The 20,838-nt window shown below is 35.0% G+C and overlaps 1 protein-coding gene across 1 annotated transcript in view; it reads left to right on the top strand.

Moving 5' to 3' along the window:
* Window positions 1-20,838, top strand: part of LOC134529460 (dedicator of cytokinesis protein 7) — a 262,141-nt gene that overhangs the window by 178,653 nt on the left and 62,650 nt on the right. Inside the window, exons 24-27 of the mRNA XM_063363592.1 lie at window positions 10,500-10,639; window positions 11,977-12,153; window positions 15,282-15,408; window positions 17,984-18,171. Coding sequence (XP_063219662.1) covers window positions 10,500-10,639; window positions 11,977-12,153; window positions 15,282-15,408; window positions 17,984-18,171 — 632 coding nt within the window. The remainder of the gene's footprint in view (window positions 1-10,499; window positions 10,640-11,976; window positions 12,154-15,281; window positions 15,409-17,983; window positions 18,172-20,838) is intronic.

Below are 20,838 nucleotides of genomic sequence, written 5' to 3'. Positions count from 1 at the left end.
CCACGCATGCGTACAATGAGCATGAAGAGAGAGCCACGCATGCATACAATGAGCAAACAGAACACATCCGTAGTGGGACATCCGTAGTGGGACACTTTTTCGTGCGTGCAGCCAGCGTTCATCGATTTATTAGACGTTGTCACGTCAAAATGACTGAAATTTTTTGTGAGTTAAAGAACGGTTCCCACCTATTATCAAATTGGTGATCTTGGCAACAGTAGCCATTGTACCTGACGCACTTACTGATTTGGCACACAATGCCTCCTGATGTATAATGCAATGCAGAGTGGGCAGGGTAGCTTGTTTTTGTTTTAAAAGTCCAACAAAGCCACATGATGTTCCAACCATTGCTTTAGCACCGTCTGTGACAACTGAAGATAGTTTCTCATAACCTCCATGTTCTTCAACTGCATTGTTAACTTCCTTAAAAATATCTAGACCTTTGGTTGTGTTATGCAAAGAACATACTTTTAATAGTTCTTCAGTAATACTGAAATCTTCTTGGATGGCTCTCACAAAATTAACAACTGACTAGTGTCAGTAACATCTGTGCTTTCATTGAGAGCTAATGAAAAATATGAACAGTCAGAAATAGAACCTTTCAGGTTTGTCAGTATTTGATTGCTAATATCTTCAACTCTCCTAGTAACAGTTTGTTTTGACAGAGATACAGAATTATACTCTTTTGCCACCTTACCTTCATTAAATGATTCTGCCATTCTGACTGCACAGTTTTTGATGAATTCCCCATCACTAAGTGGTTTTTTCGCTTTTGCTAGCTCGTAGCTAACAACGTATGAGGCTAAAAGACATGCTTCTTGGTTTCTTGACACACTGGTGAATACACTCTTTTGCTGAGAAATTTGTTTTTTCAGTTGTTCAACAAGATGTTTTCTTGACTCGCCTGAACAATTTTCATATTTGTGTTGATTTGATAAAAAGTGCCGTTTGAGATTGTATTCTTTTAATACAGCTAGCACTGCCAGCACTTGAAGGCAAACTAAACACTGAGGTTTCATGTCCTTATTAGGTATAAACAAATATTTCTGTTCCCATTCTTCTTTGAAAACACGATTTTTACGGTCTACATTCCTAAATTTGGAAAACATTTCAAACTAACTACAACATCAAATAACTTGCGAAAAGTAAACGTAAACAAGTACATAATCTGTGTGCCGCGAGTTACAGTGCTATTCTGATGCCATATGAGTCATGGTGCTGCGCTCTCTCAACATTCGAAATAAATACGTAAGGTCACTGGCTCAGCCGGTAAACCGCTACGCTTCTTTGTCACGCAATATGTCAACCTCTCATATTTACTCGGCAGCTGTGTTCGATAAAAATATTAATTTTTTTGGAGCTATGACATTTGTATAGTTTGTAATGAAATGTAAGCCAATGCAAAGCAGAATGAGTGTAGCGACGTCTGTGTATTTGCCAGTATTTTAAATTAAAATTTTCCAGCTATTGTACAGCTGTTGCATAAGTATGTTTTCGTCTCGACGGATAGTTTTTGCGGGCCACATAAAACGTTACCAAGGGCCGGATCTGGCCCGCGGGCCGCCAGTTGGCCATCACTGCTCTAGAGTATCACTAGACTTGATTCATGGGTATGTCATTTAACATAATACCCTTCCCAACCAGTCACTGAACGTTCCAAGTGCAAGAAGATCTTTCGAAAGTAACTCATCATATGTGACGTTGTAGGACTGCACCCTTGCAACTTAGATAAGTATTTTGTCTGTTTGCCAGAAAGATGTTATTGTGTACCTGTGGTAAATCAGCTAGTTATAAAAAGTCAAGTTTACGATGCCCTAGTTTAATAGTTTTATTTTAATTTTTTAATATTTTGAATCATTTTTAGTACTTGTATTTTCTTTATAAAATCCCCTAAAAGTTACTATCATGTGTTTACAGACAGCTAGCTTGGTTAACATGGGTGTGGAGTTAAATTTTGGTAGCATGCTTTATTTAGAATGTCACTGCAGTTCAATATTTGTTTTAATTCTCTTACAACATTTTGTTAGATTTCTGGCATGTTCAACTAGCACTGAGGGAACTTCCACCGATTCCTACTCAGTGTCTCATTCTTCTTGGAATGGCTGTACTGGAAATGACAGCTAGTAGTCACATAGGCCAGAAATCTGCTGTAAGATATTGCTATGGAAGGTATTGTTTCTTACCATACAAGGCAATGTTTGTTCTGATTGGTTGGCTGGGCCACGTGACCGCCACTCTTAGTAAGGGCAGGTCGTACTGTTCGTCGCATCATCTTAAACTCGCAACAAATATTATGTGAAGTGAACTAGTGAAGAGACATTTACGCCTGCTGATCGGGGCCAGGCTACATTTTTAATTTTTTTTTTTTAGATAAATTGTGAATTTGACTTGAAGTGTTGGCGTAAGCCCAGGGCGACAGCGATCGTCTCTTGAGAAATGGAGTATGGCCACCCAGACCGGGAAAATAGGGAAACCTTGAATTAGCAGTAAATTTTTTTGGTGCCGGAAAATCTGTGAGAAGCCCGTGAATGTTTGAAATCCATTGGGAATTATCTGTTGTCTAGCAAGTTGAAAATCACATATTTGATAAACTGCTTGTCGTAACTACAAACTGAGCAGTGTTTACAGCTTTGTTGAAAAACTGCATGCCGTGCCTACAAACCGTATTAATTATACCATTTTTGAGCGCTGTTTACTGGCGAACCTCAGTAGGCAACGAATGTGAGGAATGCATTATTTGATAACACTTGGGTGGCCTCGGATTAGTTAAGGGGTAGGAAGTCCTTGATCAATTTCTTCCCTTTCTTCTCTCATTTTTATTTTTACTTTTAAATCTGAAGATTTTCACCGGCGGGTGGATTAAATTAGACTAGTGGATGGTGTCATAATAATTTTTTTTGTTAATTGTCTTAGTAATTTAGTTTTTAAGGGCTACACTAAGAAATGAACATATTTCTGTTTATTAATATTTTACCATTACATTTAGTTTTTAAGACTATTTGTTCTACAGAGACTATTATAGTGATTTTCTGATAGTGAAGAGGAAAAAAATAGGATGGACAAGTTGGGAGTTACGTTCTTTTATAACTCAAAATTCATATTGTGCAGATTACTGTGATTTGAACATTCTCTATAAAAAAAATTAAAGCTAGAAACATGTTTTGTAGTGCTCAAATAACAAAATACTAATGACTATTTTATTTCTTTATGCTAGTAATTATCATTGTCATGTGTAAACTGTTTTTTTGGAGGCAGCTGTTGAAGAAATTTTAGTTGTGCCCTTATGGTTTGCTGTATTATTAATACCAATGCTGTCTTTTCATAAAATTTTGCTGTTGATTGCTACTTAAACACACTAATTATACACTGTATGATATAAAGAAAAAAAAAAAAAAAAAAACAGAAAATCCAACAGTTTTCTCAGCACCGAGTAGTTGCACATGCATACACATTATACTGAACTTTCATTTATTTTCATTTTCACGACAGTTTGTTGTAAACATCACTCTCTCTCGTTGTTTTGCATGTGCTATCTTTATTTAAGTTTGTAGGTCTGTGTTATTTGTGTCTTACCATGTGTTGTGCTTCTTGTGTGCAAAAAGAATTGTAGGCCTTAAGATTTGATTTATTTTTTCCTGCATTTTCAATTGATGCAAGTTTCCGCTAATGTGACGGTTGCTGCCTTGACTCTACTTAAGGGTGTATTCATTCAGTGAGTTGTACTGAGGCTGTGTACTATGCTTGTGGATTGGAACACTGTACACTCTGAAGATGTTAATTTCATTCTTTCTTGGTTCCCGTTCCTTGGCTGTAGCTGCCTTGCATTCCCCGGCTGTTTTTTGGCTTGTGGTGTGCATGCACAAGTTGCAGCCCCTCTCCTTTCTTAAGAGCCAGCACATGTCACTCTTATTCTTCCTGTTACAGCTGTGTCAAAGGATGGTTGTGGCTGCTACTTTTCTCTGTGAATGCCTATCCTGTTAGGTTCTGTACACGCCAATTTAGGACAGTAATGATAGTGCAATCTTTTTCTCCAACTTGAACCATGATCTGTACCTAGATGATCTTAATTACTGTAAGATATGTGCTGCGGAACATCTTGAATTCTGTATTGAGTAGCAAGTTGTGGGTACTAATTATTTTAATTTTAATATCTGCCTGGATTTTTTCTTTAATTCTCTGTATTGTGATTGTGAAGCCCCTAATTATTTAATGTATTGAAAATAGTAGACGTGAGGATCACTTGCAATTTACTGTTTATGGCTACGTAATTTTGTCCATGGATGCAGTTAAAATTGTTGAGTGAAGTTTTCTTTATAATATTTTGCATGGTTTGCAATTGTATGTTATTTCATTTTAATTTGTTTAATGAAACACTGTAAATTTACGTGATTTACTGTACTCTGGAAATAGGGATTGTTTGTTGGATTACCCTATAGCAATATATCTACCTGGTTGTTGTCCTAGTATTATGAATCCTTCTAGAGTCAAGTTGGTCACAAAGCAACACAGTTCTTGTTGTCCCGGTATCAGAACTGGGTTCCATTCCAGTCTTTTCTGTGTTTGTCTTATAATGCTCTGTCTACTTTTTTTAGTGTGACATGGCTGGCATGCATGTTAAAGTATTGTATATGTCACTCAAGTATTGTTTTTAAGGAATGTTCATATTGAAAAGTGTGCAATATGTGGTTGATAAATAGAGTAAAGAAAAGCAGCTAACATATATATATATATATATATATATATATATATATATATATATATATATATATAATTTGTTACTTTATAGACATTTTGTAGTTACCACTAAGCATCTACTCTCACCTTGTCCCACTTCCCAAATAAATCTCACCTCTGTCATCTCCTAAGGTGAAGTAATAAAGTATTTATTATATTTAATTGCACAGCTCGGCTAAACTTAAATTCTACAAGATACCATGATTCTTTTTAATGACTTGATTGGTGTACTTTTGACAATGTTGTAATTATTTTGTAGCCTTAAAATTACTATTACTGGCAGTCATCTGTGCACACAAGTCCCTCCTACTTTCTAGACTGAAGTTCATAACGGCCCGTTCTATGGCCGGGTGACATACGTGGACCTAAAAATATTTCGCATTTGTTCTTGAGTAATAACAAAAAAACATTAAACAACAGTACAGGACACGGATATATTTATTAGTGACAATGTGTAACAGTGTTTTTGTTTTTTTGAAGTCAGTTATATAATTTTTCGTTAAGTGTATATGCAAAAGTATGTAACAGTACGTGTCACTTAACAATTTCATAAAAAATAACTACCGCTCTGTGGGAATTATGTAAAGTGATACAATCAAATGAAATTTAAGAATTAGTGTTATGAACAATAAGACACATGCATACAATTCTTTGAACATAACACTATGTCCATTTAATAGCACTGATAAAAGTACTGGAAGGCAAAAATACAAAAGAAAAAAATTTTTAGTATGAATTTTTGAGTTACTAGATTATGCTACGATGGCCCACTTTTTAAATTTGACTGGTTTATAAAAAAACTCAGTAGTCTGAATGTAATTCTGCAATCCATATCCATAAAAATTCAAAAATATACGTTTTAACAACTGGTTAGTTTGGGTACATTAAAAATAGCATTAAATTATGGGATCAGGTGGTTGGAGATGAGATATCTACATAGAAAATACTTAGTTAAGAACTATAAATTTAAAAGTTTAGCTATTTTACCCTGAAAAACTGTCGTTACTAATGTTATAGTATTTTTAAAGTATCTAACATAACCTAACCCAACCACTCATTAAAATGGTGAACAACTGCTAAACTACTTGATGTCTCACAACTCTCTCTTAGAAAGCAATTTGAAAACATGTCAGGAAGTTGAGAAAAAATGCACTCCTTCAGAATTACTATCTAGGAAATATTAAGGTTGAGGGCTGATCGCGCATTGCCGGTGATTTTGAGATGTTAACTATGGGCGCCACCACGTGGAAGGGCACGTGGACCCGGCGGAGTCTCTCGCTCAGGGCGTGACGTAGCCCAAGTGGGGACGAGTTACCAGCCCTTTCTATCCTAGCTACCCAGACCTGGCCCGCTCTAGGCGTCGGGCACGCCACACTCCTAGACTCACTCACCACGTGATTAAATAAATACTCACTTTATATTTATTTTCCAGATTTAATTTCACTAACACGTCTCTCTACACGCCCGTTACACGTTACACATTACACGGTTAAAAAGCCTGAGGCACGAATCGGTTTAGGTGAAGGCATGGTCCGCACACGTGGCCATGCTGCAAAGTTTACTTATTACACGGTGATGAAACAAAACTCGACTGAGACAATTAATTAATTAAACAGTCCGCTGACCGAGAGCTGCCCCGAGGATGACGTACGAAAGAGATTCAGAAATAATTAACGAGACAGAATTACTTGGTCAGTGCTGAACAAAAGTTGAAGTCCCCGGGGTGCTGGCGCGTCTGCTCTCGGTCAGTGATGAAGATGGACTGGGGTGAGCTCATCGCTCGCAGGTGGCAACATGGCGCCCTTCGCGCCAACACAATTACCGTTACTATATTCTACGATTCCGTGCCCCGGCGAAAGTTGGGTAAATTACAGATAAACATTAAAAAATATATAAAAATTACTGACAATGGAAAGTTCGTTACTATTTACTTATTTAATGACAATTTATGTAAAAGCACTCCTACCCTCGTCCAAGTCCGTGCCTGTTCGGGTCCGCCCGGGCAACGTCTATAGTTATTTAAGGTAACCTATTTAAATTAAAGAAAGCACAAGTAAATTGCACAACACTGGGGCAAAGACGAATGAAAACAAAAAGGGTTTACAAATAATATTAAAACGTAGCAAATTAGGGGTGCGGCGCACTGCAGCTAAGCGCCCTCTTGCCGGGCTAGACACACACGCACACACGCACGCACGAGCGGGAGGTTTGAATAGGGATGGTGGTTGGGCGGTGTCGTATCGGGCTCAAAGGGGCCGCAGGCCCGGACGACGTCAAGGTTAAAATCATTTTAAATGAGAAAAACATTATTTAAGTTATATCAATATTTTCTCATTGTTAATTCACTAAACCACAAAATTTTCCTTGACCTCAAAGCCATTCACATCTACTGAGTTTTCCAGAATCCAGTGGGAATAAAATACTCAATTGTAAAATAAATCATATTAGTTGATTGTTATATTTTACTTAATCACTTGACACAAATGACTTAATCGTTGAAGACACCTATCAACTTCAATATAATGCTAATGGTACATTAATATAAACCCCAGGATCGTAAAATACCTCTCTAAATTCTTCAATTGCTCGAACTTTGCTCAATTTTTAAGAACTCAACTTGACTGAAATATTATCAAGTGTGGATTTGACTCGGCCCAACTCGAAGGTATTATTACTGAACTCGGTTCGATTTAACTTGTCCATCTCTATTGAATATATAAGCTATACCGCATAATGTACCAGCAAGAATTGTCTTTAGCAAAGGGCTTCTGTTACACACACACCTGCCACCAGATAAAGCCTTTCAATAAAAAAAAATTATTTTGAAAAGTGTATTGCTACATTAATTACATTTACTAAAAATGTCAACAATAACTTTGCTTACAATGAACATAATTAAAAGAATGGTTATTTTATAATAAAGAACCCTGTTTCAAGAAATTGAGAACAAACCCCTATTCTTGTTGCTCCTGACTACCTCTGAGTATGTAGAAGTGGAGTAGTGTTGGTATTTTGGTTAAGGAGAGGGAGAAAGGAAATCTGAATTATACTAGGAAAATTCACCATCTCAAGGCAATGTCAGTGTCATTTCATTTTTGTAAAAATTAAGTGTCTGGATGTAGCTGAAATCAGACCCTGATCACCTGAGGGTTAATCTGTTGATCATTACAAAAATATTAGCCCGAATCATAGAATTTATACTGATATGGATTTAGTAATGACCTGTTATATATTACTAGCTGCCCGACCCGGCTTCGCACGGCTATACTAATGGAAAAAAATTAAGCCACATCTCCCATTTACAGTAATGGTAAATAAAAAAAAATTCAGTGAAAATTTATTACAATGCTGTATAATGTACCGGAGAGAAAATGAATAGCACCGATGGTTTCCTGACTCGTGCACGCAACGTACAACTGATGTACCCGTACTTCGCTACGGCAGTCTACAGGCAGATCACTCTTGCGCCGCTCATTATACATGCCCCTCCTTGTGGGTATGCCACTGCCGCGCGATGCCCGTTGCCATGGAGACGCAGAAGGCATGAACAATGCAAAATCCTGTTCTCATGCAGACAAAATACCCACAGTTGCCTGGTTTTAACCACCCATGGGATCTAATTTTCGGAAAATGTCATCCTGCGTAAAATAAGGAACATTACTGTGAAGTTTCAAGTCTGTAAAATATATATACTTGAAAAAAAAAGGCAATTTTTGATATTTAAAGTACCCGCAAAATTTCAACGGTGATGAGGACTGCACTAAAAATGAAATAGTCGTTGCCATAGAGACGAATGAAGCATCAACAAAGCAACAGCCGTTGCCATGGTGACTTCCTACCAAAAACTGGAAATTTTGATATATTAGGCCCCCGAAACTCCCCTTAGGATCGGATTTCCGCAGAATCCGTTCTTAGTGAGCGTCTACATCACAAAATGAGTAACTATGCTAAATTTCAAGTCAATTGGGTGTATAGTTTTAGAGATCTCGTGATGAGTGAGTCACTGAGTGGTATTTCGCTTTTATACACACACACACGCACGCGCACACACACACACACACACACACACACGCACACACACACACACACACACACACACACACACACACACACGTCCTTGTCAGAATTTTAATGGGAGAGGAAAATTATTGATGGTCCGAAAAATGAAAATTAATTAAAAATAATAAAAATAATTTTAGTAAAAGAAAAAAAAACTAAACACAGAGAGAGGGAAAAAAACAATAGTTTAGGTTTGCGATTTAAAGTGATAAAAAGTATTTAAATACTAATTGAACTCTTATGAGGGTACTGATTGCTTCGTTGTTAATATCACACAGGTGTTTTTTACTTGTATGGGAAAATTAAGAATGATAAGGCATCTAGTGCGTGGCAACAATGTTAATAGGCAATAGGAACTAAACTTCTAGCGCCTGCGGCATTGTCAACACACACTTAATACGTGTACTGCATGTTGTATCTAACCCCCTCCAATGCATTTGATTCTAAATTGGACTTTTAGTAAGAATCCCTAATGTTATTGATGATATAATATAGCCTATAGCCTTCCTCGATAAATGTACCATCCAACACTGAAATCATTTTTCAAATCGGACCAATGGTTCCTGAGATTAGTGCGTTCAAACAAACAAACAAACTCTTCAGCTTTATAATATTAGTATAGATGTGAAATTATATATTTTTCTTTAGTGGTGCCACACCGAGACATTTGCAAGTGGGAAAAGTGGTGGATGTTGCCGTGAGCCATTGAGTTTTCTATGGGTACTCCAGATTCCTCCACCAATGTAATCTGTCTCTGTTCCAGCCCACCAATTCACTTTTGATCCGTCTTTAATGACCTTAGTGTCTACAAGAAGTTAAACCTTAATATTATTCCAAATTGTATTTGTGGAACAGAAAATAATATTTAATACTCTAAAATAATTAACAGTGAATGTTTAAAGTATATCAGTAAAATCGTAAGTATTTTTAAGAAAAGTTGACACTGTTGCATGTTACTGATACAACATGTACAGTGGGAAAACTGTTGTAAAGAAGAGGAATTGTTTGTGTTTAAACATCTTTAAAAATGCTGCAGTAAACATGAATATATATATATATATATATATATATATATATATATATATATATATATATATATATATATATATATATATATATATATATATATATATATATATATATATATATAGTTCAGTTTTAAGTGGCAATTTTTCTGTTATAAATGTTGCAGTAAGTTTCGCTACAATGTTGTCATGAACACCGTTGTTTTATTATTATTTATATGTGTTTTCGTATTCTGATTTGTTTAAAGTTGGGCAATTGTAACTTATGCTTTCAAAATTATTTTATATAAATGTAGTTTGCATACTTTAATGCAAATGTATGGTGTTTTTGAATGGCTAATAACCCAACCTTTGATTTGACTATTGTTCTAATATTAGTAAATTAAACTTATAAAAAAACTTAATTTAATGTTGTTGAAAATATTTTAAGTAACAGCATTATTATTTTTTTGAATTGGTTAACTGATGTAATACAACCCAAAATTTTAGCAGGACCTCCTTTCTGTACTAATATCCCATGTATAAAATATTTTTTTTATATATATTTTTATTCTGCTACAGTAAGTAACTGTGTTGGCCTTTGCATGCATTTTATGGAGCCAGGGTTTGTTTGGTGTAATGCTTGTATCAGAGTTTTTATTTGAATGGGAATGTTTTTAATTTTGTGTTTGTTCTCTTTAGAAAGTAATCAAGGGTTACTGAAAACAAATATGGGTGACACAGATTCCCTAAGTGGAATAAATCAGTCAGTGGCAATGGCAATTGCAGGAAATGTTGGTTCAAGGATTGCAACAAGTGATCACTACAGTCATTATCAGCAGGTATCCATTCATATTATAGCTTACTAAGAAATTTTTTTTTGCAGCAATATTTTATCTGTTAGTTTTGAATGATATGTGGTAAAGTATCACAAAGGAAGATAAATGAAAAAGCTAGTTACTGACGCTATTATAAATTTCATCAATGTCATTACACTGAATCATCGGCCATAAAATGTATCTGTAGTTTTATGGAAAAAAATTACTTTCTACTCTTTTGTTTCAAATAAAGTTTCTTGCGGTTTGATATAAGAATGCTTCGCAGTGTCATTTTCCTTGTGCTCTGCTTTTTAGCCTCCTAATGCTATTGTGACTTCGTTGGATTTACAATCTCAGTTGTCCGTAAATATTGCAAGTCAGTCACACTTTTAAATTTTTTTTAAGTTCTCCAGCAATCTGCTAGTTGTGAATCATACTCTACGCATATGTTTGCATGCATTGTTAATGTGTGTTTAGTTTGTATGCCCATTTTCACAGAAGAAAATGGTGAGCATGTTGCATTATTGCTGCATTATTTATTGCACGTTGATCATTATCAATCCCACTAGTATACAGTTCTCTATAATCCAATTTATCTAAGTTTTTCATTAAAGTCTTGGGTATGGTAACACTTCAGAGGACTGAAAAGTAAATAATTCAAGTTTCAAATCTCATATGTACTTTTACAATGTGGATCACAATTATTAATGAAGGTAGGGACCCCAAAAAATTATAATTCTACAGGGAACATGGAGTTGCAAATGTTACTTTTAAGTGAAGTAACAGTAGTAGGTAGAATACAAGCATCTGTGCTTCGTGCAAAGGTGTTGATTTTACATCCAGCAACACATGTAGAAAACAAGGAATGTACCAGCAAATACTTAGTGCCTCTTAATAAAATTAGTGAACACATTCAATATAGAAAATATTGCTTGGCTCGTGCACTTATTTTAATTGGAAGAACTTTGAAAATTTTGCTTGTATGTTCCATATTTTAGCCGTAAAATAAGCACCTGTGTGTTTATCATCATAAACCATGATTACAATAAAAATCTGTAATATTCCAGCCATCCAAATTTGTATCATAATAATAGCTACATGATATAGACAAATATTTTTACTATATTAAATTTACAGTTTAAATTATTATTTTCACATTAGGAATTTTTTTGGCTGCAAATTACCCACTTTTAAAAAACTATTTATTATTTTTCTTATGCATCAAACATAGTTAATTGAATGTGTTGTATGTATTTAAAAAAATTTTGTAACAGCCCATATAATATTTAATTAATTAATTAAATTGGTTGTTCTTGAGGTTATAAATGTTTAACCTGAACTGTTTTATCATTTTCCCTCAGAACCGCAAGTATGGATTGAGTAGTGAGACAACACGTAATTTACTAATATGTTTCCTGTGGGTACTGAAAAATGTGGGAAAAAGTATCTTAAAACAGTGGTGGATGGAGCTGTCAGCTCATTCTTTCCACCAACTTTTGGAAGTTCTCGATATCTGCATCTTCTGTTTTGAATATAAGGTAATTATAAATAACTGTAAGTTATTTTCTTTTAATGCTGCTCAGTTTTCAAACAGGATGCTTGCTGGCTAAAATGACTAGTGAATCATATTCACTTATTTCTTCTTCATTAATCCATGCAATGTACTGACTTTTTACCCTCCACAGTTTTATAATGAGTATAGATTTTAATAAAATTTCACATTAATTTTATTGTTTGCTTGACATAATTTGAACAGTTAGACAAAAAAATTATTATAGGGCATAAAATGACAAATATAATACTATGATTAGCATGGACATCAAAGATAAATTCATACTGCAGTCTTCCTTTATAAAGTTTGCTTGCCAGAAGAACTTGCTGATTTGATGGTAAAACTTACAAATAATATGTTAAGTATCATTTGTTACCATGATGAAATATATGGTACAAAACAGTTGTGTTATGACTTTTTTTTTTCAATTAAAAAAAAGTCAAAGATGAACTTCTAAGTCCACGCTGAAGATGAAGTCAAGTCAAAAATCATTTAAATATTTTGCTGCAGTATAGATATAACTTTGAGTGCTGGTGTAGGTGTTTTATTACTATATCCTGCATACCACACAATAAATTAGAACAATTTGAGAAACATTTAGCAAGCTAACAAACTACCGCTGCTTGTAAAAAAATAAAAAGCAAAAATTTTGAAAGCAAAAAATATTTTTGTAATAGCAAGATTAACTAGTGGAACTAAATTTGAAATTTAAACATACTATAATTATTGCCTCTAGCTAAGCATCTTTTCAAAAGGCCTTAAAACAGGTTTTTGTGCAAATTATAAAGCACGTTTACAGGAATATTGCTTTTTCTCTTTTAAACATTAGTTTAAATTGAGGGCGTACCGTTGTTACGTTTTAAACTAGTGGTGTTAATAGTGGGCGCCACCACGTGAGTGGGCACATGGACCCAGCTAGAGGCTCTTACTCAGGGCGTTACGTGACCCGTGTGAGGCGAGGTATTAGCCCTCCTGATCTCGAATTCAACACCTGTTCCTAACCGAGCCCGCTCCCAGCGTCTGGCACACTTCTATCTAACCGCAGTGGGCTCTTAGGGCGTCCCACACGCCACTGACTGGGTTAAGGACCCACGTGGCCCCCCGAACACAAAGACACGTGACTCAATTAAGTTGTATTTTTATTGATACGTTACACGTCCTCCTACAATCCTCCCTTTACATAGTTAAAACGCCAGAGGCACGAATCGGTTTAAGTTGAGGAGGAGGACCACACACGTGGCCACCTCAAGCTTTTACGTAAAACGAAGGTGGTGAAAAACTCCTGAGAGTATAAAAATTAATAATTACACAGCCCCACCGACCGAGAGAGGCTCCGAGGATAAAGAAGAAAACAATTTGAATTATTTAAATTAACAGAACTACTTATCGGTGAGACAACGGTGATGTCCTCTGGGTGTCTGCAGAGACGTCCGCTCTCGGCCAGCTGTAGAAGGAGACTGGGGGGGAGACAAGGGCTCGTGGCAATAACATAGCGCCCTTCGCGCCCACCACAATTACAGTTAACATCTTAGCTATTGCGTGCCCCGGGTTATTATAGAAAATAACATGAACTCTTTATAAAATTATCATACACACATCCACGACCAGACTGTCTGTAATAATTACTTTTGTGGGAAATTAGTTTGAATAAAGTTATATATTAGTTCCGTCGTCACCCGCTAGGGAGCGTCCTTGGCTGTGTTTGCACTTGCTTTATTAAAAAGAATATTACATTAGAAAACAAAAGGCATTCTCTTAACTAATTCATCGTGACACTGTTTTAGGGACGAAAGGAAAAGGTTAACAATATTATTAAATTACATTCAGGGGTGCGGCGCACTGCAGCTAAGCGCCCTCTTGCGGTAGTTTGTGGCGCACAATTCAAATGCTCACACGACTACGTACGTCACAGTACAAATGCCGGGTAGGAAAGGTGTGGGAAAGGGAACAGAGGATGATCAGGCTCATGGGGCAAAGCCCCGACTGACGTCAAAATATATAGCACCAAATACACAAAACAGTCTTAAAATTTGGTATGAATAATCTTGCTGTCACTCTCCCTTTTTATGTACATACAGCTTAAATAAAAAAAAAAAATAAAAAACCTTTTTACAGTTATGGTATAATCTTACTTTATTTTACATATAGTGTAAATGCTGCTTAATTTTAACAGAGTGTGACAGGAAGAAATTGCAGTGCCTCTGGGAGAAACTGTTGTCTGTTTAACAGATAAGCAGCTGGCAGCAATTAATTATCATCTGTTCCGATTCCCAGGTTGCGGAAACTTAAAACTTATTCTGTAGGTGATAAAAAAAAGAACAGACTAAAGCAGTATCATGCATGTGTTTTTGGTTCCTTGTGAGTTAAGACAACATTTATTTTGTCTGTCAGGTGGAGAAGATAATGGATGATTTTAAATAGGGCAGAGCCAAGTAGTTGTGTTATAAGTATCTAATTAGATTCTTCTTTAATTTACTTAGTTTAGTCAACCAATATCTTTTTTTTTTAAATAATCCACCATCTTGATTAAGAAAGCATCAAGGCATGGATGTGGTGGCCTTTTTTTTTTCCTTTAAGGAAAGGAAGGGATGCGTTAAATAAGGAAGGCCAAAAGAGTATTATAGCAAGGGAATAAATAACACAGCCTTTTTTATTTGCGGTAGCCATAAAGGAAAAGGAAGATGATTATAGTCATTACTCGAGGTTAGTATGTTTTTCATTTAGTGGCAATGTGTGTGCTGCAAAACAAAAATTTTTCCATAAATCAACCTTATTTTTGTTTCAAATTACAAATTTGATACAAACCCTGAAAATCAAATTGCTATATTGCTGCTTAGTAGTCATGGTTAACACATTCTTCAGAAAAAAAAGTGGCTACTTAAAATCACTATACCAAATATTTATTCTGAGATGACATACCTTAATAAGCACTAAGTCATTATCTAAGTAGCTTGGAGCCTACCACAATTGTATGTAGTCTGATAAAAGTAATATAATAAGAAAATATATTTACAAAAACATTTTTTGACGTACTTATTAATGATAACAAATCATTTATAGCATTTTTAGTGCATATATGTACTAATTAATATTCTGATTTTAAATTATTTTCAGGGAAAGAAAATAGTGAAGAGAAACAATGTTCAAAATTATTGTAAAACATCTGATATCAAGTCACGGCTAGAAGACGTTATTCTTGGGCAGGGTTCAGCCCGAAGTGAAATGATGATGAGGAGAAAAGGTAAGCAAATTATGTCTAGCTGATAAGGTACTAAGTTCACTGTAAGCCATTTGTCTCAAATACTTAAATATAAAAACAACAGTTTGCTGTCTTTCTAGATTTACTTGTTCACTTCTTAACCATTAATACCAGTTTTCTGAGAGAAAATTATCATTATTTGTATAACCTCATCTATGACTTGGTACTCAAACTAAAGATTTTTGGTTGCTGGTTTTTCCATTAATAGAAACTGAGGAAATATCTTGTGCCAATCTTAATTAATGAATTATTTTAAAAGTTCTGCATATGGTGTCCAAGTTTAATGGCTTGGTAGAATACAGGCAAATGGTATTTTATTGCAATAGGCAACAATCAATATGTGTGTTCAAGATCTAAAGTTTGATTTGACTATTTACTATTATTTTGTAATAACTTTTTAGTTTGTTTGCTTCTTTTAGGATGTTTTACTACTCTAAAGGTATTTATATATTCTTATAAAGTTTGGTCTGAGTTTTGGTATTTTACTTACTCTTAATGGGCTTTGTATACCTATATATTAAAATAATGTAGTAGGCAGGGGCGCAACAACAGGGGGGGGGGGGCAAGGGTATTTTGCCCCCCCCCCCTCTGAAACCTTGAAGTGGGGGCAACGGGGGCAAAGAAAGTGCTGTGTAATCAATTTTTAGATAATAAAACTGCTTAAATAGCACCATTTTCCACCTTGAAATACAAATTTTCCCGGGGGAGGACCCCTGGACCCCCTGCTTCTTTATAAAAAGGTATATTGCCCCCCCTTTGGAAATTTAGTTGTTGCGCCCCTGGTAGTAGGGTTATAAAATTATGATTAAATGTTAGAAAATGTCATTCAGTTTGAAATTTTTTGAAGAGGAGAAGGTAATTTTTGGTGAAATTTGACAAGTTTTAGGTTATTTTTAAAGAAATCCAGTAAATGTAAAAAAAAAATTAAAATTTCAAATTTTGAAACTAATAATAAACTTAACTGTGAGATCAGGGCTAGAGGGCTTGATTTACTTTAATACGAGAATTACTGTTTGAAAGGGCACACAGACCCGGCGGGGACTCCTCTCTGGTTGTGACATTTCCTATGTGGGAGCAAGATTCGGACCCTCTAAATTTCGCACACCAATTGCCAAGACCTGGCCCGCTCTCAGTGTTGGTAACGCTTTAAGAATTAACACAGTGGGCTCTCAGGGCGTCCCACATGCCGCCATGCAGTAGATGTTATACACGTGGACACAAGAAAAAAGGAACACCATTTAAATCACACGTCTAGGTCTATTAAGAAGGTACACGCTCCCATATACATCGTCCCTTAAACACTTAAAAAGCCTGATGCACTAACAAGTTTATGTTGCAGTGTGGTCCACACAAGTGGCCACAGAAGAATTATGTAACAGTGGTTAAATACTTGTGGAGAGTAGCCCTGAGGAGAAACTTAAAGAGATTTAATGACTAATAATATGAGCGGAAAACTTTTTATCAGTGACTACAAGTGGTAAGGTCCCCGGGGTGCTGGTGCATCTTCTCTCGGTCAGTGATGACGAAGGACTAGGGCGAGCAAATTCTCTGCATGGGCTACATGGTGTCTCTCGCGCTGAACCAAACTACCATTATGTTTTTATGATTGCCTGCCAATAGTTATTAAAATCTAGATACACAAAACACTCATACAATTATTGTGCCCTTTTTCACTGCTAGAATGATTAAAACATATAGTAGTTAAAAAATTAATATTAAAACAAAATCTATCTTTGGCCGGACTCAGGTCTGTCTCGGTAATATCCGGTGTCATCTTTATTTTATGCAAAATTTAATTTTACCCTACTGGCCGATCTGCCGTGCCACAGAATTCTTAGTATAAAAAATAAATGTTTACAATTTAATTTATAATTTTGGAGCACTGAGTCTTTGGCGCGCCATTCAAACACACATCATGCAGCATATGCACACGTACATGTCGGCAGTGCAAATGCCAGGAAAGAGTTGTTTGGGATGTCATGGGACCGCAAAGGGAATGGAGTCTGACCAGGCTTAAAGGGGCAAAGCCCCAGTCGATGTCAACTGATATTGGCCAGTTTTTTAACTGGCTTTGGAGATTTAAAAACAAGATCATGTGACAGGAAATCTATTGCTCTTTTGAAAGGTGCAATCTGATTTGTTGTATCCGTAGTGTACCGGTATATATAATTATTAGTTTTTTTATACAGTTGGAAAAACACAAAAAGTGAAATATCACCTGACAAAAAATTTTTCACGCACTATTCTGAGTAAACATAGCAGCTTAGATACAATTATTAATCCTCTCAGCTAGGCTTAAATAAAGATCATTTTGGGTCTGTTAGTTCTTTAGTCATGGGAAAATGTTAGGTACAATCCAGATGTTAGAAATCTACTTTAACTTTTTATTATTTTTTCTCTGTTAATAAATGTGCAATAGCATGTGAGTTAGTAAGTCAATCTCATGAGATACTGATGAGGCATCAATATGCAGTAGTCAAAGTGTTTTTTTTATGTGCATGCATATTTGAGGAATTACAAATGTTATCGCTTGCAAAATTATTTATCTTTCCTTAAGAGAGAAATCCTCCATCACCTGGATGGCCTTGTGACAGACTGCGCTGGCGAAAGGAACAGATGGCCTACCGGCCCAATTTGGAGTTGGGGAGGCCTCGAGTAGAGGTGGAGACAGATGCACACATAGAAGGAAATTTGGCCACAGAAGTGAGCTTCATAATCCTGGACACATTGGAACATATTGTACAGGTGATGAAATTCTATGCAAAAGCACCTTGTTAATGTGAATTGATAATTATATTTTCAGTATATAAAAATTTAAATGACTTTATTTCAAAACCTGTTGTTTAAACCTTAGTTTATCTTAAAGCTGTACTTGGATAGGTATTATTCACTGTAATTATAGTATCAGGGTTGCTATGGTCAAGGAAAACCTGGAAAAGTCAGGTAATTTTGTGTACCCTGGAAAAGCACGGAAAAGTCAGAGGAATCAAAAAATTTGTGGAATTTCTTATACATATTATGAACCAACACACTTTTCCCCCCATGCTGTTAAAATCTTAATTTTTTAAGTTGTTTTAGAAAATGTGTTTGTTTTTCCTGAAATTTTTTATTTAAGCATGATAGACAATACAGCATTCATCAAACAACAGACCTTATTGGCCACATCTACAAATAAATGCAACATGTGTGAGGCTTAGATAATTTATTGAGAAATTTAGATTGGTTCTGCAATAATATTCACACATTGTTTTATATTTAGCAAATAATGATAATGATTAATAATTATTAATAATATTCTAATTTATGTATGTAACTAGTGCAACAAAACAACTCTCAAACTTAAAATTTACCCTTTTAAGAAATGCATTGCCAGTTTTTTTTTTTAAATTTCCTTTATTTACACCTTTTTGTAATGGTTCCATGTATATTACTCTCTTTTTATTTTACTTTTTTTTTTTTTTTATAAATTTTTCTTGTACTCCTGTGAGTGTGATAATTACTATACTGTATGTTAAAATTCAATTAGAAAAATATTAGATGTTTGTGAATATTGTGATATTTTATTTGAAATTTGATTAGAGTGAAAAATAATCATTGACAAGATGCAGTGATAAAATAAGACAAAAGTGGGGCAAAATGTCTGTGAAAAATTTCTTTTTATTTCTAAAATTTGGTACAAAATGTTAATTTTTGCCTTATATTAACTTCAAATTGATGTTCCAGAGCCTATGCATTAAAAATTATAACAGTTCAGATTTTCATCTATCTCTAATTGGCACGACTATTATATACTCATAAAAACTTGAAGAAAGATTTTTGTGGGAACCAAAAATACTGTAATGAAATATTACTAACAGTTATTTTACAGAAAGCAAGTCTCTCAAACCATTCACTGATTTTATTATCCTTGGCTGTGAAATTCTCAGAGCACAATGGCAGCGTTTGCGACCAAAACACTTATTCCTGATTAGCCACAAAAAAAATTTCAAAAACAAAATTCACTGCTTATAAAACAGTTCCTTTCAAATGGTAACAAATTCCATTGGAAACAAAGACTTATTGCCGGTATTCAATCCAGTGGTTACTTATGCTGTATGGTACAAATCAAAGAAAACTCCATCCTTGACACAAATAAAAAGTTAATTATTGCATTGTGATGAGCTCTCACCGACAACTGTGGTCAATGAATTCTTTATGAAACGTTCCAGGAAAGTTTTACTCAGCTGTGAAATTATATTGTCAAAACTACATTTATTATTTATTTTCCGAGCCATCGCCTCATCGCAACCTTTCAGTACGATGACCAGACGACCTGACTGCTATCTCCATCCATGAAGGAAAGAGGTGGTCACGTGACGCCATGACCAATCTCACTCAAGCTTTAAACACACTTAAAAGAATCAGCCAATCCTGTTACACTATACAATACATGAAAAACTTTTGGTTACATATAGTCAGGGACTTTCCCTTGTCTGTCCTTTTCTAATTCTTTATCATTTCAACTTAACTATGTTGATAACACCCACTTGGATCTCTTTCTTAGCAACAACTCTTTCACAAATATGAATGATGACATTAAGAAATGATCAAATAAAATAAAAAATACAAGAAACTTACATTCTGCTACCTCTTAACAAAACCCACATTTTTAAATGGGTAAACTTTTATCACTGCATGTAAAAAAAAAAATTGGTTGTCTGTAAAGTCGGTTTACGGACGATAGTTTAACGTGACGTCATAACAAAACAGTGATGAAATTATTGCATACATTTATGAATAAAATTGAATCATTTTTATTGAATTATCACTATTTTGTATGGATAAAAAGAATCAGTGAAATGAAATCTATAATTTAATTGATAAATTTACTTTTATTTGCACTCATTAATTCAAATATGTTTATTATTTTAACGTACAGATTATTTTAACTATAATTTTTATATATGTTTGCTATTTAACTTCTTCCAATCTGTGTTATTCTGTTAAGGATAGGACGATGATAGGAAAAGTAGGAAACGAATGGGAGTGTTTCAAGTTTAATGTGCCTCGAAAAAGTCAAATCGATGGTGGTTCCAATCGAGTGGAAGAGTGATAGATGCGGCGCAAGTGTACAATGAGTGTAATGGGACAATGATCGTAACGGGACAATGAGTCATCCTTTTTCGTGCATGCAGCCGGCGTTCATAGATTTATTAGACGTTGTCACGTCAAAAATCATTTTTAATGAATCCAGATATCATTAAAAATAACATAATTTTTTAAGTGCCACTAGATAACTGAAGATACTAAGATAAGAGATTTTTAAATTTTATGTTGTATGGACAGCACAAATTGAAACGTATCATGTTTTTTGCTTGCATATGGTGTCTACCACCTTGGCCCTTCGCTGTTGGTAGACATGTAAAAATAAAA

The sequence above is a fragment of the Bacillus rossius genome, chromosome 2 (genome assembly GCF_032445375.1).
Source record: "Bacillus rossius redtenbacheri isolate Brsri chromosome 2, Brsri_v3, whole genome shotgun sequence".
Taxonomy (NCBI): domain Eukaryota; kingdom Metazoa; phylum Arthropoda; class Insecta; order Phasmatodea; family Bacillidae; genus Bacillus; species Bacillus rossius.
This window is presented reverse-complemented; position numbering and strand designations above follow the sequence as displayed.